The 19,747-nt window shown below is 41.7% G+C and overlaps 1 protein-coding gene across 1 annotated transcript; it reads right to left on the reverse strand.

Annotated features, from left to right (window-relative positions):
* Nucleotides 1–212: 212 nt before the first annotated feature.
* LOC101541932 (fetuin-B-like) lies at nt 213–11,937 on the reverse strand. Its single transcript, XM_055127663.1, has 7 exons — nt 11,661–11,937; nt 11,202–11,318; nt 9,162–9,249; nt 5,531–5,700; nt 4,399–4,509; nt 1,535–1,618; nt 213–656 (listed from the first exon to the last, which is right to left on the reverse strand). The coding sequence occupies exons 1-7, from the start codon at nt 11,886–11,888 to the stop codon at nt 312–314; spliced, it is 1,143 nt and encodes a 380-aa protein (XP_054983638.1). The 5' UTR covers nt 11,889–11,937; the 3' UTR covers nt 213–311.
* Nucleotides 11,938–19,747: the final 7,810 nt, after the last annotated feature.

The following is a 19,747-nucleotide window of genomic DNA, read 5'->3' on the forward strand; positions in this document are numbered from 1 at the left end:
TCAGAGAGGGAGGGAGTGGAAGAGAGAGAGACACACACACAAACTGGCACACATACACAGAGAGAGAGAGGAAGAGAGAGAGAGAGAGAGAGAGAGAGAGAGATGTCCCAATCCTCGGCTGAGGCCTTGGAGGTCTTGGAATCAGGCCACTCAGGATACAAGCGACAGTTGTAGTATCACTATTTCACTTCTAGTCAACATCTGAGACAAAAAATAGCTCAAGATATTTATTGACCACTCTGTACATCTCGCCTCTTTGTCCCCCTCCCCACCACTTCCATCAGCTGCTGGATTCTGCTCCTGTGCGGCTCTCATGGGGGAAGAACAAGGTCGTTCGCATTCCGGGCTGGTCCTGGACACTCAAAAGAGCGCTGGTCCCTTGAGGGAAAAGGTAGGACAAGCAGCTTCTCCTCCAAAGGCCCAATGAAGAGGAAGGAGACATCTATGGCCTGTCCCTCGGGGTCCGTGGTCAGATCCAGATGCACAGGGAACTCCTCCACTGCGCTCGCGTCCTGTGACTGTTCAGGCCTCTCAACGCTCAACTCAGGCAGTTTCTGGACAGTTCCTCTCGGTCCTCTTTTGGCCTCAGCATCTTTCTTCTCGGGGTCTTGCACCTTGGGGAGCTTTACAGCCTTTTCCCCTTCAGCAGCAGCATCCTGAAATAAAGAGACTTTCACATAAGGGGCCTCCCAGGGAAATTCCAGCCCTGCCTGGGAGCTGGCTAAGCTGTGCTGTGCCTTCCTATTGGGAAGGTTCACGTGGAGATCAGATTGGGGGAGGGGCCACTGCTTAAAGCGATAAATGCAAGGGGGAAAGGATGGAGCACCAACAACTCCTGAGAACTTGATGGAGAGTCGTGCACTTAGATCTGAATAACAGGCCGGAGAGGACAGTGGCCTGTTCCGGCCCCAGTGAGCCACCTCCCTGCTCCAGTAGAGCCATGGCAGACACTGTGTGATGGTTTCTGCTCTCCCAGGGCACACTCAGACTCACCACCCAGGGCCTTGCACGCGCTTCTCCCAGAGATGCTGCCATCCCCAACTACCCTGGAGGCAGCTGAGACACAGAGAGACAGGATGTGCCCTTGTCACACAGCTCTCAGGTGGTGGAGCAGGACTGAGACCCAAGTGGCTGATGTCAACCTTCCCCCTAGGCTGATTCATGGGAGTGCTAAATAAATCCTCTGCAAAGTGAAGGAATATCCAGAACATGAGCTTCTCTGTATTGGTCAGTGTAAGGATCTTAGAAACACTGAATTTTTTGCCTGAGAAACCAGAGTCATCCACGTTAACAGGTCTCTATTGTGAAGAAATACTTATTTTGTGGGACAACAGCTAAACAAATCATTTAGTCAAACAAATAAAATGAAGCTGAATCGTTTCTGACATCTACCCCTTGTGTGTGGGATAAGGCACACTGAATAAAATGGTAACCAAGAGTGAGTGAAAGCAGACGATGGAATGGTGTCAGCAAAACTGAACAATTGCCTTGTTATTCTCAGAAAGGCAAATGATTTGACTGAAAATATATATACCTGTGGTTCAAAGATGTCACAGTTCACGTTAACAATTGGTTTTCCAGTAGTTTCTTTCAGAGAACCATGGCAAAGACCAACAGGCTAAGGAAAGAGAACACAATGGTGTATGAGTATTACAATTATGGAGTCTTACATAGAAATTAATGTTCTTCTCATTGTATAGACACATGCCAATCAATACTTTTTGTTCCTGCCATATAATAGGCCAAAAAGTGCTAATTCCATCAAGATAATTCTTAGGAAAGAATGACACAAAATAAAATAACTTGAAAAAGGAGAAACCAGGAACTTGAGTACCAAATTTTGAATAATATGAAATTATTTATTAGAGGGTAAAAATCTGTTTCTATAAAACTCTTACTTCACCTTATCAATAATACTTAGAATGTATTTTCTCCTAATTGTATTTAGACAGATTACTGAAATTATACTCTGTTTTACTGCTTCAAAACCATATGAGAAGGTTAGAATTTCTGAAGGTGAAAAAATCATTAATGCAAGTTATTTTTATGGAATAAGAATATCTCATATCTCACTCTTTCCCCTCTCCTCTTTATCACAAATTACATAAGGTTCAGAATTTTTTTTTTTGGTGCTGATGGACATAAATCATTTTTATGTTGTTTTTTTTTTCAGACTGTAAACATTTTTTTTTGAGGGTACAGTTACAGATTTATACATTTTTGTGCTCAAGTTTCTCCCTTACAAAGTTCGATAACCCATCCCTTCACCAGTGCCCATTCTCCCCCACCAGTAAACCCAAAATCCCTCCCCCCTCCCCAGTCCCGTCTCCCCCCACCCCACACTGCCACTATGGCAGGGTATTCCCTTTTGTTCTCTCTCACTGATTAGGTGTTGTGGTTTGCAATAAAGGTGTTGAGTGGCCATTGTGTTCAGTCTCTAGTCTATATTCGGCCCGCATCATCTTTCCCCCACATGAAGGTTCAGAATTTCTGCAGAGAATGCTGGGATGGATTCTGTAGTTTGGCTATAACAACCTGAGTTGGATATACTGAACTTTTGCAAATTACTGGTTAAGATAATGTTGGTTAGAAGATTCACAGGCAGAGCTTTTGCATGTACTTAACTTGTGATCTCTGGTGTTAGGGACCATAATTTCCATGGAGATTTGTATTTTTTAGAAGAAAACAGATTGTCATAATGATCTATGTTAAAAATACCAGAAATAAAAGCGTTGCCCAGTCTAGAATCCTTGAGGAAGGAACTCTTTCACGTGGTTGGTGCAAATATAACCCACTCATTCTCTATGACAAACAGTACAGTGAATTCCCAAACTATTAATAATAAGTCTATAAGATCCAGAAATTTCACTTCTAACTGTCTGAAGAACACAAATCACAAATTTAACATGTACTTATGCATACCCATGTTCATTGCAACAAAATCTAGATCAGTCAGATATAGGAATAACCTGGTGCCCACTGAGACATGAGAATCTATAGAAGATGTGGTATATACACACAATGAAGTTATAGTCATCTTTAAGAAGTGAAAAGATGTAATGTTTTCTTTCTGGAACGTGGATGGAATCAGAGCATACGATGCTAAGTGAAATAAGTCCACAGTAAGATAAGCACTGCACTATCTCACTCATACAGCAATAGAGAGAAGCACAGGAAGTAAATACCCAAAACCAAATAAATACAATGAAGGTTTCCAGAGAGGGTGAGTGAAGGGGATAAAAGGGTGATGAAGCACAGTGAACTCCAGTAGAGTGATAGCAGTGGTGAGAAGGTGCGAGAGGGAAGGCAAATATTTCGAAGAGGTTTGAAATTATACCCCTAGGTATTGTCACAAACACCAAAACGACCTCAATAAAAATATTTATGTTTAGTGAATGAATATAGATCCCTAACTATACATACAGTATGATTTCATGTATTGATGTCTTATAAAAGAATTTTTTATGAAGACAGGATGGAGATTAGTGGAATAGCAGTTTCAAGGTTTTTGTGTGAGAGTGAAAGAGGAATAATTAATAAAGGTAATGGAGTTTCTTTGGGGACTGAAGAAAATATTTTAAAATCAGAGGGTGGTGATTGTATCACAATTTTGTATATGCTAAAAAATTCGCGAAAATATGCAAGTAATGGGCCTGAGTGAGAGCATAGTGGCTATTTGTCTTGTATGAATCTTTCCCAGGCAGCATCACTGACACCACATATAGTTCCCAATGCCCCACCTGGAGTGATGCCTAGGAACAGAGTCAGAAGTAGGCCTGGGGATGCTGGGTGTGGTCCCCAGACCAAAAGAAATGCAACAAAATATGCAAGTGAGAATGAAGTTTGTGGCTGTGAATTATGCAGTACTAAGAGTTTCTATACTAAATAGGTAAATGGGTGAGGGGGGTTTCGAGGGGCTCTTGAAGCATTTTCCTCCATTGTGGTACAACACACATGCCAATTGCCATGCTATTTCCTCAGTGTGTTTCACTGGTGGCAAGGCAGCCTGCCCTGTGCTGGATACACTGAAGGCCCATTTGACTTTGCTCTCCTGAGGTGTGAGGCAGGGAAAGGAACACCGGGCTGTATTCTAAATGCAGCTGGTTTTGTTCCCATGGAAGCAGAACCATCATAACCACTGAGGAGATTCATGTCTACCTCACAGGCTTTTGTGATAAGATTTTTTTCTGCAAAGATGTCACATTGCTGAAGCAAATTGCCCTAAAAATAAATACTTATTCCTGTGAGCCAGCACAATTTCTACAAAGTAATAAAAGGGTCTCATGCAAAATAACACCTCATGTAAAATTCATGCTCAAAGTTATACTCAGAAATGTAATAAATGCAATCAATCTTGGCACATAAATATAATATTTTGAGACAGTCAGAAACACTCACCACTGGGTCTGGAGAGTGAAGTGCGCAGGTGCTATCCATGGATTTGGTACACGGTTGTGGTGACTCTTTGATCAAATATTCCACAACGAATGTAAGACCAACCATCGACTGCTGTAAGGTAAGAGTTGAGATACAACAATCTTTTGCATGTCGGAAATGAGTCACTGTTTACAGCACTATATTGACTAAATTACATATTCCCAGAGTCATTTTCAAAACAAGTGTCCAGCTATTCTTGATACTCACCATGATCAAAGATTGTTTTATGATATTGTTCTTTTGAAAGCACACAGAAAAAAATCATGTCATTCTTCCCTTTTAAAGGACTAGAATGGGCTTTGAAATCTTGCCATGGTTAGGACCAGAGTGGGCAGGGTGCTTGCATTGCATGCAACTGTCCTGGGTTTGAATTTCCATCCCCAAACAGTCACACAAGCCCCACCAGGAGTGATTCTTTTTTTCTTTTAATTCTTTTATTAATTAACCATGTGGAAAGTTACAAAGCGTTCAAGTTAAAGTCTCAGTTATACAATGCTCAAACACCCATCCCTTCACCAGTGCACATATTCCACCACCAAGACCAGGAGTGATTCTTGAGTGCTGAGCCAGGAGTAAGCCCTTAGCACTGCAAGGTGTGGTCCCCAAACAAAATAAGAAAACATCACAGGAAATTCTTTCGATGGTTGAGCTTATTTTACTCAAGCATGTTATTTTTTGATTAGTTTTCAGTATTGTAAAGATCACCAAAATCTAATGTAAATGAGCCTGTATTCCCCTGATTCAGTAAACCCCAATATCTCTCTGCACTAGGACTTAGCATTGAGCAGAAGCTGGTCTGCTAATTGATTCATGGTCCATCAGGAATGAGAATTATCTCTACATAGGATGCTGATAGCCAGGGAGAAGATTTTCTTTTTTTGCCTTAAGGCCAATGAAGGTAAGTTAGAAATCTCTCTTTGGGAAAAATAAATGAAAATACCCAGAACCAAAACATAACTGTTATGCATGAGGTCTACCAAAGAAAAATATGAAGAAAATACTCTTGATTTGGTATCCAAGAGCTCAATAGCCTTCAGCTTAGCCAGCAGTTCAGTGACACATTGTTGGTGTAATCGGGATATTTTCATCTTACCATTCTGGAAGTCCTCGTGACTTCAACGAGAGAGTACTGCTTCGAGGTGCTCTCTTTGTTGTATTTTTCAAGAGACTTAGTAACAGCCTCCACAACCTTTTCATCTGAATCATCAATGTGCCTAGGGCTGGGGCAGTCAGGACACATCATTTGCATTGATCTTCGAGAAACTGTTGATACAAGAAAATGGCTACAACAACTAGTTCTTTGAATCTTAATGAGTTATAATATTCTACACTGTCACTGTCATCCCATTTCTCACCGATTTGCACGAGTGGGCACCAGTAACAGCTCCATTGTGAGACTTGTTGTTACTGTTTTTGGCATATCGAATATGCCATGGGTAGTTTGTCAGGCTCTGCCATGTGGCCGAGATACTCTCAGTAGCTTGCTGGGCTCTCCGAGAGGGGTGGAGGAATCTAACCCAGGTCAGCTGCATGCAAGGCAAACGCCCTACTCGCTAGGCTATTCCTCCAACCCCCAATATTTTACAAATCATGTAAAAATAGTCAACATAGAGGATGAATAAAAATATAAAATTGTCACTTTGGGAAAGAAGTGAAAAGTCATTTCCTGAAAAGAAGGGAAAGTTATTTTGGAAAGAAGAGAAGATTGTCTTCTGGAGAAAAAGTTAATTGTCAGCAAAGATTTCTCTGCTAAAAGCATTCATACATTCAAAATTTAAAAACAAAAAGAAGATATTTTATTTTTTTAAAAAAATCATTAGTGAATCACCGTGGGGTACAGTTACATACTTACAAACTTTCATGTTTGCATTTCAGTCATACAATAATCGAGTACTGATCCCTCCACCAGTGCCCAGTTTCCACCACCAATGATCCCAGTATCCCTCCCACCACCCCAATCCAATCCCCCCACCCCAACCAGCCATTGTGGTAGGGCATTCCCTTTTGTTCTCTCTGTCCTTTTGGGTGTTGTGGTTTGCAGTAGAGGCATAGAGTGGCCATTGTGTTAGATCTGTAGTCTACATTCTATAGTCTACATTCTGCAGACATCTCCCACCCCGAGCAAGTCCTCCAAGCACCCTTTACTTGGTGTTTCTTTCTCTATCTGAGTTGACAAATAGAAGGTATTTTCATTCAGACAATTACTTACCCTATAAATTATACTCAAATCTATGTTATGTTACTTTTTTTTTAATTTTAAATTTTTTTATTGAATCACCGTGAGATAGTTACAAACTTTCATGTTTGGGTTACAATCTCACAATGATCAAACATCCATTCCTCTACCAGTGCACATTCCCCACTACCAATATCCCGGGTATAACTCCTCTTCTCCACCCACCCCCTGCCTCTGTGGAAAAAAATATTCCCCATACTCTCTCTCTACTTTTGGGTATTATGGCTTGCAATACAGACACTGAGAGGTCATCATGTTTGGTACATTATCTACTTTCGACATGCATCTCCCATCCTAACTGGTTCCTCCAGTCATCATTTTCTTAGTGATCCCTTCTCTATTCCATCTGCCTTCTCCCCTCCGCTCATGAGGCAGGCTTCCAGCTATGGGGCAATCCCCCTGGCCCTTGTATGTCAGGGGGTGTCAACTTCATGTGATGTTATTTTATACTCCACAAATGAGTGCAGTCCCTCTATCTGTCCCTCTATTTCTGAGTTATGTCACATTTTAACAGAAATACTTCCTTCCCCCAAAACCTCAGTATCTTTTATCTTTAGTGTTCCTCTAAGGCAGATTGAGTATCTTTAAAAGTTGAGATCTTGCACCATCATGCCTTATCTAACTTTTAGTCCCTATCATCAAACATACTATCCAGAACTTAGTGAGTTATCACTTATAACTTATTCAGTCGTCTCAATGAATGAATGTGTGAATTGGTTAATGGGAGTGGAAATACAAGCTGTTTGGTAAAAAGTCATCTGAGAGGCTGATGAAATATATCAATATCCTGAGCATGTGCTCTGTTTGCAGAAGGTTTGGGTAAAATCCCTTGACACTACACATAGTCCTGTAAGTACCACCAGGAACAAATTGCACAGGGCCAGAAGCATCCCCTGTGCACCACTATGTGATCCCAAAACAAAAGAAGATAGAAAGAAGTGAAAATACAAAGACGACAGAAAAAAATATTGATCAAATCACTGTGACTGGAGAGAATAATTATATTATACTTCCTACATACTTATTATTTCTGATAGTAATGAGGCAGGGTGTGGGAAACCCAATGTGAATGTTGGTTACAAAACTTGTCTGGGACAAGTTTTTTACAAAGTAAACACATTATTTTGCTCAAGCGTGGGCTCACTGGGTGTATGCTAGAGAATTCCACACCCCGTGACTCCTGGTACAATTCTTAGAGGCTGCTTCCTGATCTAAGACTTTCATTGATGTCTAGATATTTTGGGGGGATGTCTCTGACTTATTTAAGTCATGCCTCATGACACACCTCATGACACACTCAAATCTTGTATGTCATGAGGAATCTTAAATGGCTAATATAACCTTTTCTCTGTTCCCCTGTTCCTCAAAGGAAAAGCACTATCATCACTGGTGCTAACTGTTAGAACTGTAGAAGTCAGACCCCCATGTCCAACCTATGCATTAGAATCTGCCCTTGGACAAGATCAATGTAGGGATTCACATGCACATAATAATTTGATAAGCAGCCAAATCCTGCTTCCTCAAGCTATCCATGCTGCCATCTCACCCAGTGTGAAAGCATCTTGATAATTCTAACGTCATTAGTTTCAGACTCATTGTAATCCATTTATTAATTACAGTTCTAACTAAAACAAAGCACTTATTACACATAACTAACTATAAGGGAGATATTGAAGGGAGAAAGTAAAGAGAAAACATTTCCATAAATGAGTACATAAAAACATACTTAGTTGCAGAGCCTCAAGAAGTATGTGCTCCATGAATGGTTAGGCTAAAGTGTAGAACAGAAATATAGAACACTAAAGCAATGTTCTTTTCTTTTCCTTTTTTTTCTGTGTCACAACCGGCAATGCTCAGGGATTACTCCTTGTTCTGCACTCATGAATCTCTCCTGGCGGTGTTCGGGGGATCATATGTAATGCCGAGGATCGAACCTGGCTTGGCCATGAACAAGGTAAACAGCATACCCACTGTGCTATTGCTCTAGCCCTGTTCTTTTCTTGAACACAGAAAATTATGAAAGAAACTGCATTGGCAATAGCCCTAAAGGATACACATGAATTTCAAGGACAAAGTGATCAGGGAGAACATCATATTCACAGGGAGAGGCACATAAAGACATGGAGATTGGAAAATGTAACGCCTATTGACAGTGAAGCATTCAGATAACTGAAACTCAGGGGACGCAGGGACAGAAATAGTGCAGAGATGGCAAGACAGCTACTCTGGGGAGCTGTTGCACAACCCTGACATTTAGCTCAGGAGAAAAATTTTGCTTTTTATCTACTTTTTAGATCCAGTATATGCAGCCACTAATCCTTAGAAAGGTTATGTGTGAAAAGAGAAGCAATGAAAATATTAAATGTTTTATGAATCTGCTCTTGCAGTGATAGAACTCAGAACAGGAAGCTCCTCTACCTCATGGGATAGTGCTGTTTAAGTGCTTTCTCCACACTTTTTACTTAAAAAAAAAAACAGATTTTTTTACCTGGACGAAGAGTACAATTATAAGCCATAGTATAGAGAACTCTTCTTGGTCTGTTAATGTAAAATAATGCTTTGCATTGACCATAAACCTAGAAAAAACAAAAACATTTTAAGACAGATTAGAACAAACTGCACCTTTTTACATCCTTCCAAGTAAAATTGGCCATTTTTGGTAAATTCTTAATGTATGTATCTTTATTTTTTTTCACTTAAAAGTTTTTATTTAAAAAGCAGTTTTTGTTGAGGTCACATTGGTTAACAGGAACATAAATGTTTATAATTTTTTGGTTATAATGTTACCTCACCATGTCCACAAGGAAAATTCTAGTATCTTTCACCACAGTGCATTGGTCCTTTTATTAATTCATTTCCCAATCATTTCTTTACTTGGCTTTGGGACCATATCTGGTGTAACTAGGAGCTACTTTCAGGTGAGTGCTTGAGAGCTACAGGGTCCAGGCCTCCATTATCAAAGCAACAAGTGTCAGAGCGCAAACAGGCCACTGATTTCAAAACTAATAAGTTCAGTTTAAACAATTTCATTATGTAAATAAAATTGATATTTCCACCAACTATTTTACTTATTAACACAATTCTGGACCTATAAATGTTCACGAACTGATAAAAATATATGAATAATTGCGAATAAAGTGAAAATTATTTTTTTCAGTTCACTTGTTGTCATCCAGAGGCTAAATTCTCTTCTTTTGGGTGGGAAGAGGGGAGGTGTTTCCTAGTGATACTCAGAAGACCTGAGGGTCCCTCCTGACAATACCATGACAAAGGGACAACAAGAGGGTGAATGAGAGGGCCAGAGGATGTGATGCTGCTTAGGTCTTTCTTTGCTGTGGATTGCCTGGGACTCCCTGGAGGTGTTTGAGGACATCCAAGGCCCCACCCCACTGTGCCTGGGAGCCTCCAGTGCTGCAGCCAGAGGCAACTAGGGACCACTGTCTGGGGATCAAACTTGCTCTGCCCAAGGTGTGTGTTGTAAACCCTGTATGGTCTCTCCAGCCTCAATATTTAAACATTTGTTTATTTAGGACAATTTTGTAGTGGCCGGAGAGATAGTACAGTGGGTAAGACACTTGCCTTGCTGAGACCCAGATTTCCATCCTGGACACCCAACAAGATTGTCCCCCAAGCAATGCCAGGAGTGATTCCTGAGTGCAGAGCCAGGAACAACCCTTAAACATTGCTGGGTGTGGCCCAAAATCAAAAACAAAAAATATCAAAGAAACCAAAAATTTATTTCGGCACATAGCCAGGGCCTGCAGAATGCAAAACACACACTCAACCCCTTGAGCTGTGCATCCGGGTCAAGGGACAAAATCTGAAGCCAAAATCTGATTCTCTGATTTATCTGAAAACTTCCACCTCAGTCTTTTTGGTCCACAATTCTAAACCACATCACTGTCACCTGTTCTCATCAATTTGCTTGAGCAGGCACCAGTAACGGCTCCATTTTGAGACTTGTTGTTACTGTTTTTGGCATATCAAATACACCATGGGTAGCTTGCCAGGCTCTGCAGTGCAGAGGAGATACTCTCCGTAGCATGCTGGGCTCTCTGAGAGGGGTGGAAGAATTGAACCCAGGTCAGCCACATGCAAAGTGAATGCTCTACCACTGTGCTATTGCTTCAGCCCTTAAACCATATATTTGTACTTATTAAAACAAAATCAAGCAAAAGAAATCAAAAAATTAAACTTCCCCTTCCTGCCTTCTACCATCATCTTTAAGCACACACAGGAAGTGATTCATCTCAGAGTTGTTTTCTCTGGCTTAGACAATGCTTTAGAACCTCTGCATGGGTTCTGGTGGTAGAAAGACAAATTGGGGACGACTGTTCAGTGCCGTCCCAGAAACTTCTCCAGTTAGTTCAGCTCAGTGTCATCTATAGGACTGGAATTAGTACACGGGCCCCGAGACAAGGAGCTTTCAGTGAGGCTTTTTCCGTTGATGCCCCATGCTGAGCAATCTGCATTCTGCAGACTGAGGCACTAGTTTCTCCCCTGGATGTCCCCAGACACAGGCACTTACTGTCTCATACAGGGCCCTGGCCTCACAGTCCTTCCAGGACTTCCGGCTGAGCACATGACAGTTGGTCTCTAGCACGTCCAGGGTGAGATAGAACAGAGAGCCCCCGGGTTCGTCATCCTGTGGGCATGGTGAAGAATTAGAGCACATTCCCCATGAAGCACAAACCCCAAACGATGAGTCCCCACAGTTTCTGTTGGAATGACAAAATCAAGCCCATGATGTTTGTGAAACTTCCTCTCAACTCTGGGATACCAGATAAGTGTCAAGTTGGATAAATAAACACCAGCACTTGTCCCCAAGAACAGTCCCCGAGAGATTTTTGCAGAGGAGACCAGAAACTTCTGTGTGTCTCCCCAATTTGGGAGCATCTGTCCACACACGTCTCGGGGTTCCCATCACCCTGACACCCCCGGTCCCCAAACCTGTGCGACACCCGCCTAGAGAGGGGCCTCCACTTACCTGTCTCTGTTCACGGGCATCGCTCACTCGGTTGAGGCTGAGGATGTAGCCATCCTTTCGGTCCTTGTTGATGTCCTCCAGGGCAAAGCCAGCAAAGGACAGCACATCCGAGTCATTGCAGCCACGAGAGAGGTAAGGGAAGAGGTTTTTGGTGGTCTGCTGAGCTGGGAAGGCAGCGCTGTAGCTTGTGGCCAGGGCGCAGAGCACCAAGGGGAGCAGTAGACCCATCCTGTAGGGAGCACGGGCTGGGTCCGTGTGTGGAGTCGCAGGAAGCGGTTGTATATAAGGCTCTTGTGGACCTTCCTGAGCAGTTTTGTAATTTCCGCTGAACTAGTGACCAGGATCTGAAACGTAATGTTCTTGTATCTCCAGGTAATCTCAATGTGGATTTCCCTGAGTCAGCATAGGGTTTGCCAATATTCCTGACCTTAGACCCCATGGGTACTCTATAAATACGTCCATGTAAACATATTTGTTTCCTAATATTTTCCCAGGAGACCAAAATACACACATTGATCAAGGCTATTGGGAGGTCATGATTATATCCTATTTGTGTTCAGGGCATATTCTGTGTTAGAATATATGGGTGTGTATTCTCTCTCTCTCTTTAAAAAAAGACCTTAAAATTAAAATGTTTTAATAAAACATTGTTAGCCACACTTTTTCTGTATACATCAATCCAACATCAGGCCCAGCATCAGAGAATCCACTTCCCTCCACCTTCTAGTATCTCAAGGGCCCCTCCCAACACTCCCATTCCTCACCCCATGAAAACTCAGTTCAATACACAAAATTTTCAGTTCCAATGAGTTTGACCATTTGTTGTTCGCTTACTATTTCCCCCAACACACTTTTTGACAGAGATCTCTTTATGCGTGTATGTGAAGGTGGTGACATCTATACCATGTAGATGAACAGAGCTAATCTCCTGAAATTCCACAGAACTGTATATTAAGTTTTTATTGCAAAACTAAATTTTTTAGAGACAAATATTTTTTTTTGCTTTTAGGGCACACTTGGAGGTGTACAGGGATTACTCCTGCCTCTGCACTCAGGAAATCCTCCTGGCGGTGCTCAGGGGACCATATGGGTTGCTGGGAATCGAACCCGGGTTGGCAGTGTGCAGGGCAAACACCTTACCCCCTATGATATCTCTCCAGCCCTAGAGACAAATAAATTTAAAGACTATTATGGATGAAAATTCTGTGCTAAGACATTTTAGAGTTTACGTAGAAATAGGTAAATTCTTCAAATGTAACATTTAGTAGAGTGAAGAAAATTAAACAAATTTGAAGGGGTTAAAAAAATTAAAGGCTAAAATCTGAACAGGTCTATAAAAGTATTAGCTGTGTTTTACCCTATGATAGGAAATATTAGAAATTATTATATTGTAGATACTATTTAGATCTACAATAGAACTGGACCTACAATTTAGGACTGGAGCTATAGCACAACGGGTAGAGTGTGTGCCTTGCACGTGGCTGACCCAGGGATTCCTCCATCCCTTTCGGAGAACCTGGCATGCTACCGAGAGTATCTTGCCTACAGGGCAGAGTCTGGCAAGCTACCCGTGGCATATTCGATATGCCATAAACAGTAACGAGTCTCACAATGGAGACTTTACTGGTCCCTACTCGTGCAAATCAATGAACAATGGGACAACAGTGCTACAGTGCTACTGTTTAGATGCATGCATTAAGTAAAAGATTTTTTTTTTTGCTTTTTGGGTCATATCCATCAATGCACAAAGGTCACTCCTGGCCCTGCACTCAGGAATTACCCCTGGCGGTGCTCAGGGGACCATATGGGATGCTGGAAATCAAACCCAGATTGGCCTCGTTCAAGGCAAATGCCCTACTCACTGTGCTATCGCTCCAGCCCCTAAGTAAAAGATTTAAATAAAAGTCTCTGGATATGAAAGGATCATAATCAGACAGAACTTTCAATATAAATGGGACATTAATTTGTTATTGAAATTGTGTAAAATCCTTTACCGGGCTTGAAGTAAAAATACCTTTCTACACTAATCTAGTGTAGGGCCAAAATTAGCATCATGAGCAAATATCATAGTGCCACATTCTGGCAAGTTTGAAACTTAGGAATTTAAGGAGACTGTAATGATAAAAAAATAGATGTGGTTTAAAGGTGAGAGTATGAATCAAGGTGGTCAAAGATACAAATTTCCAGTTATCATAGGACTTAGGATCTAATGTACACTATGGTAACTGACATTCCAGTCTCTCTCGCCACCACGTGTGTTCGGTGACCATGAGCCGCTTCCCCTACACAGGCCAGTAGCCGCGCCAACAGACACATGAAGGAGGGAACAGGGGTGATATGCTGCCGTTTGTTCCATTCTCCCCACGCACCTGTTCCAGTCTCACTAAGCACCCCATTCTAGTCTCACACTGTCCCTCATCCCCATCGCCCCCTATCCTCCAGGCTAGTCTGTCCACAGTCCTTGCTCTCAAACCCAATCTCCAAGTGATGTCAGTGGGCCCCATGGGTGACTTATGTGAAGCGAGGAGGAGAAAGACGAACACTTTCTCCCCATCCGCTTCTGCCACTCAGGACCCAGGGTTCTGGGTTCTTGTCTCGCCTCACAGAAAGGAATTTCAGGAGTAGACAAGCAGTGAAATAGATAGATTTTGTTTGGAGGGTTTTGAAGGTGTGGAGGGCAAGAGAGTGAGTGAGTGCATGAGAGAGATAGAGAGAGAGAGAGAGATAGATAGAGTAACACACTGAAGAGAGAACATGAGAACATGAGCTTCTCCAAGGGTGGGGAGAACCCCTCTGTTTATCCTAGCATTAGGCACAATAGCATGAAAATACACATCTCAAAGGGAAGATGTGGGCAACACATGTGCTTTGGCACCATATGCTTGGCCATGTGGGTGCAAAAAAGCACATGGACTCAGGCAGTATATGCGAGCCCTTCCTTTGTTCAAGGTGGCTTTTATAAGGTTTCTCCAACCTGCCCCCACGTGGGGCTTCTTCCTAGGTAAAAGTCCCGTTGCTAAGGACGTTACCAGGGAGGTTGGGAGTGGTGATGGTCTTCTTTGGGCCGAATCACTAAAGTTCATCAGATTGAGGGAGAGGTCCGAGGGAATTCGAGGAATTTCCTTCCTGGGGAGGGGTCCAATCTCCTCAGGTCATATCCATATCCACAAAGTGGATCAGCCTTGGAATTTTCCTCTCAGAAGTCTTGCTGACCTGTTTCATTGTCCAGGGCCTTTCCCTATCTTCCTGCCCACATCACAAGCATTCAGGGTAGCAACCACACAGGAGAGGGAGTGCAATCAACAAAACCCCTTCCTTCTGGGGAAGCTTTTCTAAAGATCTCCTGCAGCCACGAGATCCACTCTGGGGCCAAATACCATCTAGGAGTGTGTTTCTCCTTTCCCTTTCCCTTTACTTCAACAATTTAAACATTCATCTTAATTCTACTTCCTAATATTAGTCATGGAAACAGTAAGAGATACATTAAGCTTGTAGGGTGGTTCACCTGGGAACATCTCACTATAGATCCCAGAATACAGTGCTCAGGCCAGATTAGTCTTTTCTAACCCTAACAGGGTCCTAATCCAGTTGTTACTCTTTGGATCATGACAGAATTTGTCCATGATCATGCTCATAACTTATAGTTAAGTATTATGGCGCTTGACCTCATCGTTTCGATGCCAGGGTAGCTAACAGCTTGCCCTGGGTTCATCCAGTCCCTCCTAGGGACCCTGCATTGGGGGTGCTAGAACTAAAGACAACTGAGACTTAAGTTGAGAAAACAGATGCCCTGGAGTGAATATTTTCTGGAGTCAATTAACTCCCAAATTGCAAAAGCATAGCATTAACTGTTTTCCTTTGTCAACCTTTTACTTACAAAAACAGATTTCTGAGGAATTGGCTTTACAAGTCACTTTACATGTCACAGGTACTGCTTATGGGAAATGAGTGATTTACAGGTAGAGAAAGCAGAAGTTAAAGATGAGTACCGAGGAAACGGGAGTGCTTGGGAGCAACTGTAATGGGTATTACTCAGTAAACCTGAGCTCCTTGTGGCAGAGGAGAAAGCACAAACCAATGTTATCCTACAGGTGTGCATGAATGAGAATTGATGTGATGGAGTATGTTAATTGATTTGCCTATGTTGAACTATCCTCATATCCCTCGGATGAATCCCATGTGGTTGTGGTGTATGATTTTGTTGTTTTGTTGCTGCTATGCTATTTGATTGACTGTTTTTTTTGAGAATTTTTGAGTTAATGTTTGATTGGTCTAACCTGTTTTTTTCTAGAACTATCTCTATATGCTTTTGGTATTAATGTAATGTTAGCTTCATAGAAGATGTTAGGAAGGATTCTTGTTTCTCAAACATTTTGGAAAAGCTTAAGAAGTTAAGGCAGTAAGTCTTCTCTAAAAGTTTGATAAAACTCACCAGTGAGGGGCTGGAGCAATAGCACAGCGGTAGGGTGTTTGCCTTGTACGCGGCTGACCCGTGTTCGATTCCCAGCATCCCATATGGTCCCCTGAGCACTTCCCGGGGGTAATTCCTGAGTTCAGAGTCAGGAGTAACCCCTGTGCATCACTGGGTGTGACCAAAATAGCAAAAAAAAAAAAACTCACCAGTGAACCACAGGATTTCTGTTCTTTTTTTAAATTTTTTTTATTTTATTGAATCACCATGTGGAAAATTACAATGCTTTCAGGCTTAAGTCTCAGTTTATACAATGCTGAAACAACCATCCCTTCACCAGTGCCCATTCCACCACCAAAAAAAAAAAAAAACATAAACCCAGTATACCTCTTTTCCCCCACCCCGTAACTGATAAATTTCAATTTACTTTCTCTTTACTTTGGTTACATTCAGTATTTCAACAAAAACTTCACTATTATTGTTAGGAGTTCCTTGCTAGAGTCAGACCTGTTGTGAGGAGATATGAGGTCACGTGGTTTTGGATTTCTGTATTTTAGCAACTAAGTCTAGGGAAATTTCTTCCAGATATTGGGTCACTGCAAGCTTGTAAATCTCATCTGTGGTCCTCATAATATGGCGGTCGCCACGCCCTTCACCCCGGAAAGGACAAGGCAAGAGAGAGAAATACCATTCCCCTCCTGGGCAGGGCTGGGGCCCTGACTTAGTTCTCAGTCAGGAGACATTCTGCAAGGAGCTGCCGATACCAAAAGTAGTTTAGCTGGCCTCTAGAGTCATGCTCATGCAGCTGTGGAGAGGCTGCACACGTGCGGCTCCCGGGATCACATCTCAGCGTCCAGGATTTATATTCTTGATATTAATTACTGTTTTTATTTCCCTGCTTGTAATTGGTCTGTTCAGGCTTTCTACTTTCTCTTGTTTTAGTTTCAGAGTTGTACAAAGAGTTGATTTGACGGAAAGATGAAGAGTCAGAGTTGGAACAAATGTTAGTTCAATGCCTGCAGGGAATCCAGGCGATTGTACAAAGATAGAATCTATATGCATGTTACTGCAAAATTCAAGAGGTCAGGACTGAAGAAAAAAACCTTTTTGATGACAGAAGCTCTGAAGTCACAGTGAATTAGCCAAGGGAAAAAGTAAGCAACTGAGTTTTTGTATAGTACCACCTGGAATTTAGAGACTGCTGTCAACATTAAAACATTAATTTTACTTTACAAAAGCTTATTTTTAAAAATAAGATGAACAGTGTCCTTAAGAAATACCAATCTCTTTAATATAGAAGTTGAGGATCTTATTCTTACAGTATGAGAACCAAGACCACAAGTCTTAATTTGAGACAAACACAGAGAAAAAATCAAAGTTATGGGTTAGCATTTGCTTTATTCAATTAGGCTTATTCCAAATAATTTCTTGTTGACATCCCCACAATAAACTCCTTGAGGAAACCAAGTGAAGAAATAACCACATGGGATTGTTGTGGAAAGTGTCCAATGAAGTGTGGTTTATATACATTAGAAATTGGTCATTCCTTGAACCCACACCTGCTGAGCACTTAGATAATAAGCAGAGAGAGACATGAGCTATGGGCCCTGACCATACCCATTAATTACAGGTAGACTAAGGAGAGAAGCACTGAGAACAAATAAAATCGCATTATTGTGTGTGTATGAGTATGTGTATGTGTGTATTTGTCTAGGGGGCCTCTTCAGGTCACAATACTTCACCAACTTTTGATAATATTGTGTAATATGTGTTACTGTTTAAACATATTCTGGTTAAATATTTTTTCATACATTTTACTAATTCATTAATACCTAACTATCCTCATACCTGAATATCGTTTATCCAACACATGCTTTTTAAACATTGTTCTTACGAAGTTCTTGTTATGTGCAATATTATACAGTGTTTTTATGCTATAATTGGAGATTAATTATCACATTAATTATCACATCAACATCATCAACAGAAAGCACAGAATTTCAAGATATGTGGTAGCAAATAGAACACAAAAAATGAATTGGTACATAGCTAGAGAGCTGAAAGAAGAAGTTTATTTTAATTTATTTTATTTATTTTTATTTTATTTTAAATAATTAATTTTTAAAATTAAGTCACTGTGAGAACAGTTACTGGGCTTTCAGGGTCAAGTCTCAGTCATACTATGCTCAAACACCCATCCCTTCACCAGTGCACATGTTCCACCACCCATAATCCCAGCATACCCAGCCTCCAACTCCCCCTCTGCCTGTGTGGCAGATGATTTTCACTTTATTCTCTCCTTACTTTGATTACATTCAATTTTAGACATAAAACTCACTATCATTATTTGAAGTTTTTCTCCCAATAGTCAGACCTGTCGGAATGGCATCATTAGATCGTATGTTTTCTCTTGTCAATAACAAAGAGCAGATGATGCACGGTTGCGAAAGTGGCCACCCAGTATTTGGATTCTGGTATTAAGTCCAGAGGTATTTCTGCCAGCAGCCGCTGCATTCGGAGATTGGTTTCTGTGGCGCTGGGATCATGGCTGTTCAGGAATGGAGGAGCTTTTGTGGACGACCACTCGGGGTCTCATTTGGGCAGTAGGCAAGGCCGGTTCTGCCCCGACCATTGAGATTCCCCATGCATCCTATCACTGCAAGCTCCTACCACTCTGTCCAGTTGGTTCTGAACAGTGGTGGTCGCCATGCTGCTGCAAAGGGGAAAAGGCCGAGGGACAGAAACCCTTTCCCTCCTGGGGCTGCACAGGGCAGTGGCTTAGTTGACAGTCAAGGAGTATATCTGCCAGCAGCCACTGTGTTCCGAGATTGGTTTCAGTGCCTCTGGGAAATGGACACTCAGGGGTGGGGGAGCCCTTCCTGAGCGGGTTTTTTTTTCAAGACCTGGGAATCAGCAAAAGAGGTGAGTATTTATTTTTACTCACCTACTACTAAAGAGTATAAATCACTTTAAAAACCAGAAGATGCAATTTGAAAAAATTCCTTGTTGGGCCAGAGCAATAGTACAGTGGGTAGGGCATTTTCCTCGCACGTGGCCTACATGGGTTCGAGCCCCAGCATCCCATATGGCCCCAATATGGTCTCTCAGCACCACCAGGAGTAATTCCTGAGTGCAGAGCCAAGAGTAACACCTGAACATCTCCGGGTGTGAACCAAAAAGAAAAAAATTTCCTTGTTGATTAACTGGAAGAGTTAACATTGCTAAAATGACCATCCTACTCAGAGTCATATACAAATCCAATACAGACCCTCACATTCCCATAACATATTTTAGGGACTTGAAACAAATACCACTGAAATTTATATGGAGGAAATAAAATGACCTCACTAAAAGAGAAAAAAGAAAATGAGTGGCTTTTCTCCCCATAACTCCCCATAAATTAAACAATAAAGCTATAGTAATAAAAACTGTCTAGTACTGGAATAAAGACTGATTCTCATATGGATAAAATAGAATTGAGAGGGGCTGGAGCAATAGCACAGCAGGTAGGGCGTTTGCCTTGCACGTGGCTAACTCGGGTTCAATTCCCAGCATCCCATATGGCCCTTCTAGCACCGCCAGGAATAATTCCTGAGTGAAGAGCCAGGAGTAACTCCTGTGAATCACCGGGTGTGACCCAAAATGCAAAAGAAAAAAAATAATATTGAGAGCCCAG

The sequence above is a fragment of the Sorex araneus genome, chromosome 2 (genome assembly GCF_027595985.1).
Source record: "Sorex araneus isolate mSorAra2 chromosome 2, mSorAra2.pri, whole genome shotgun sequence".
NCBI lineage: Eukaryota > Metazoa > Chordata > Mammalia > Eulipotyphla > Soricidae > Sorex > Sorex araneus.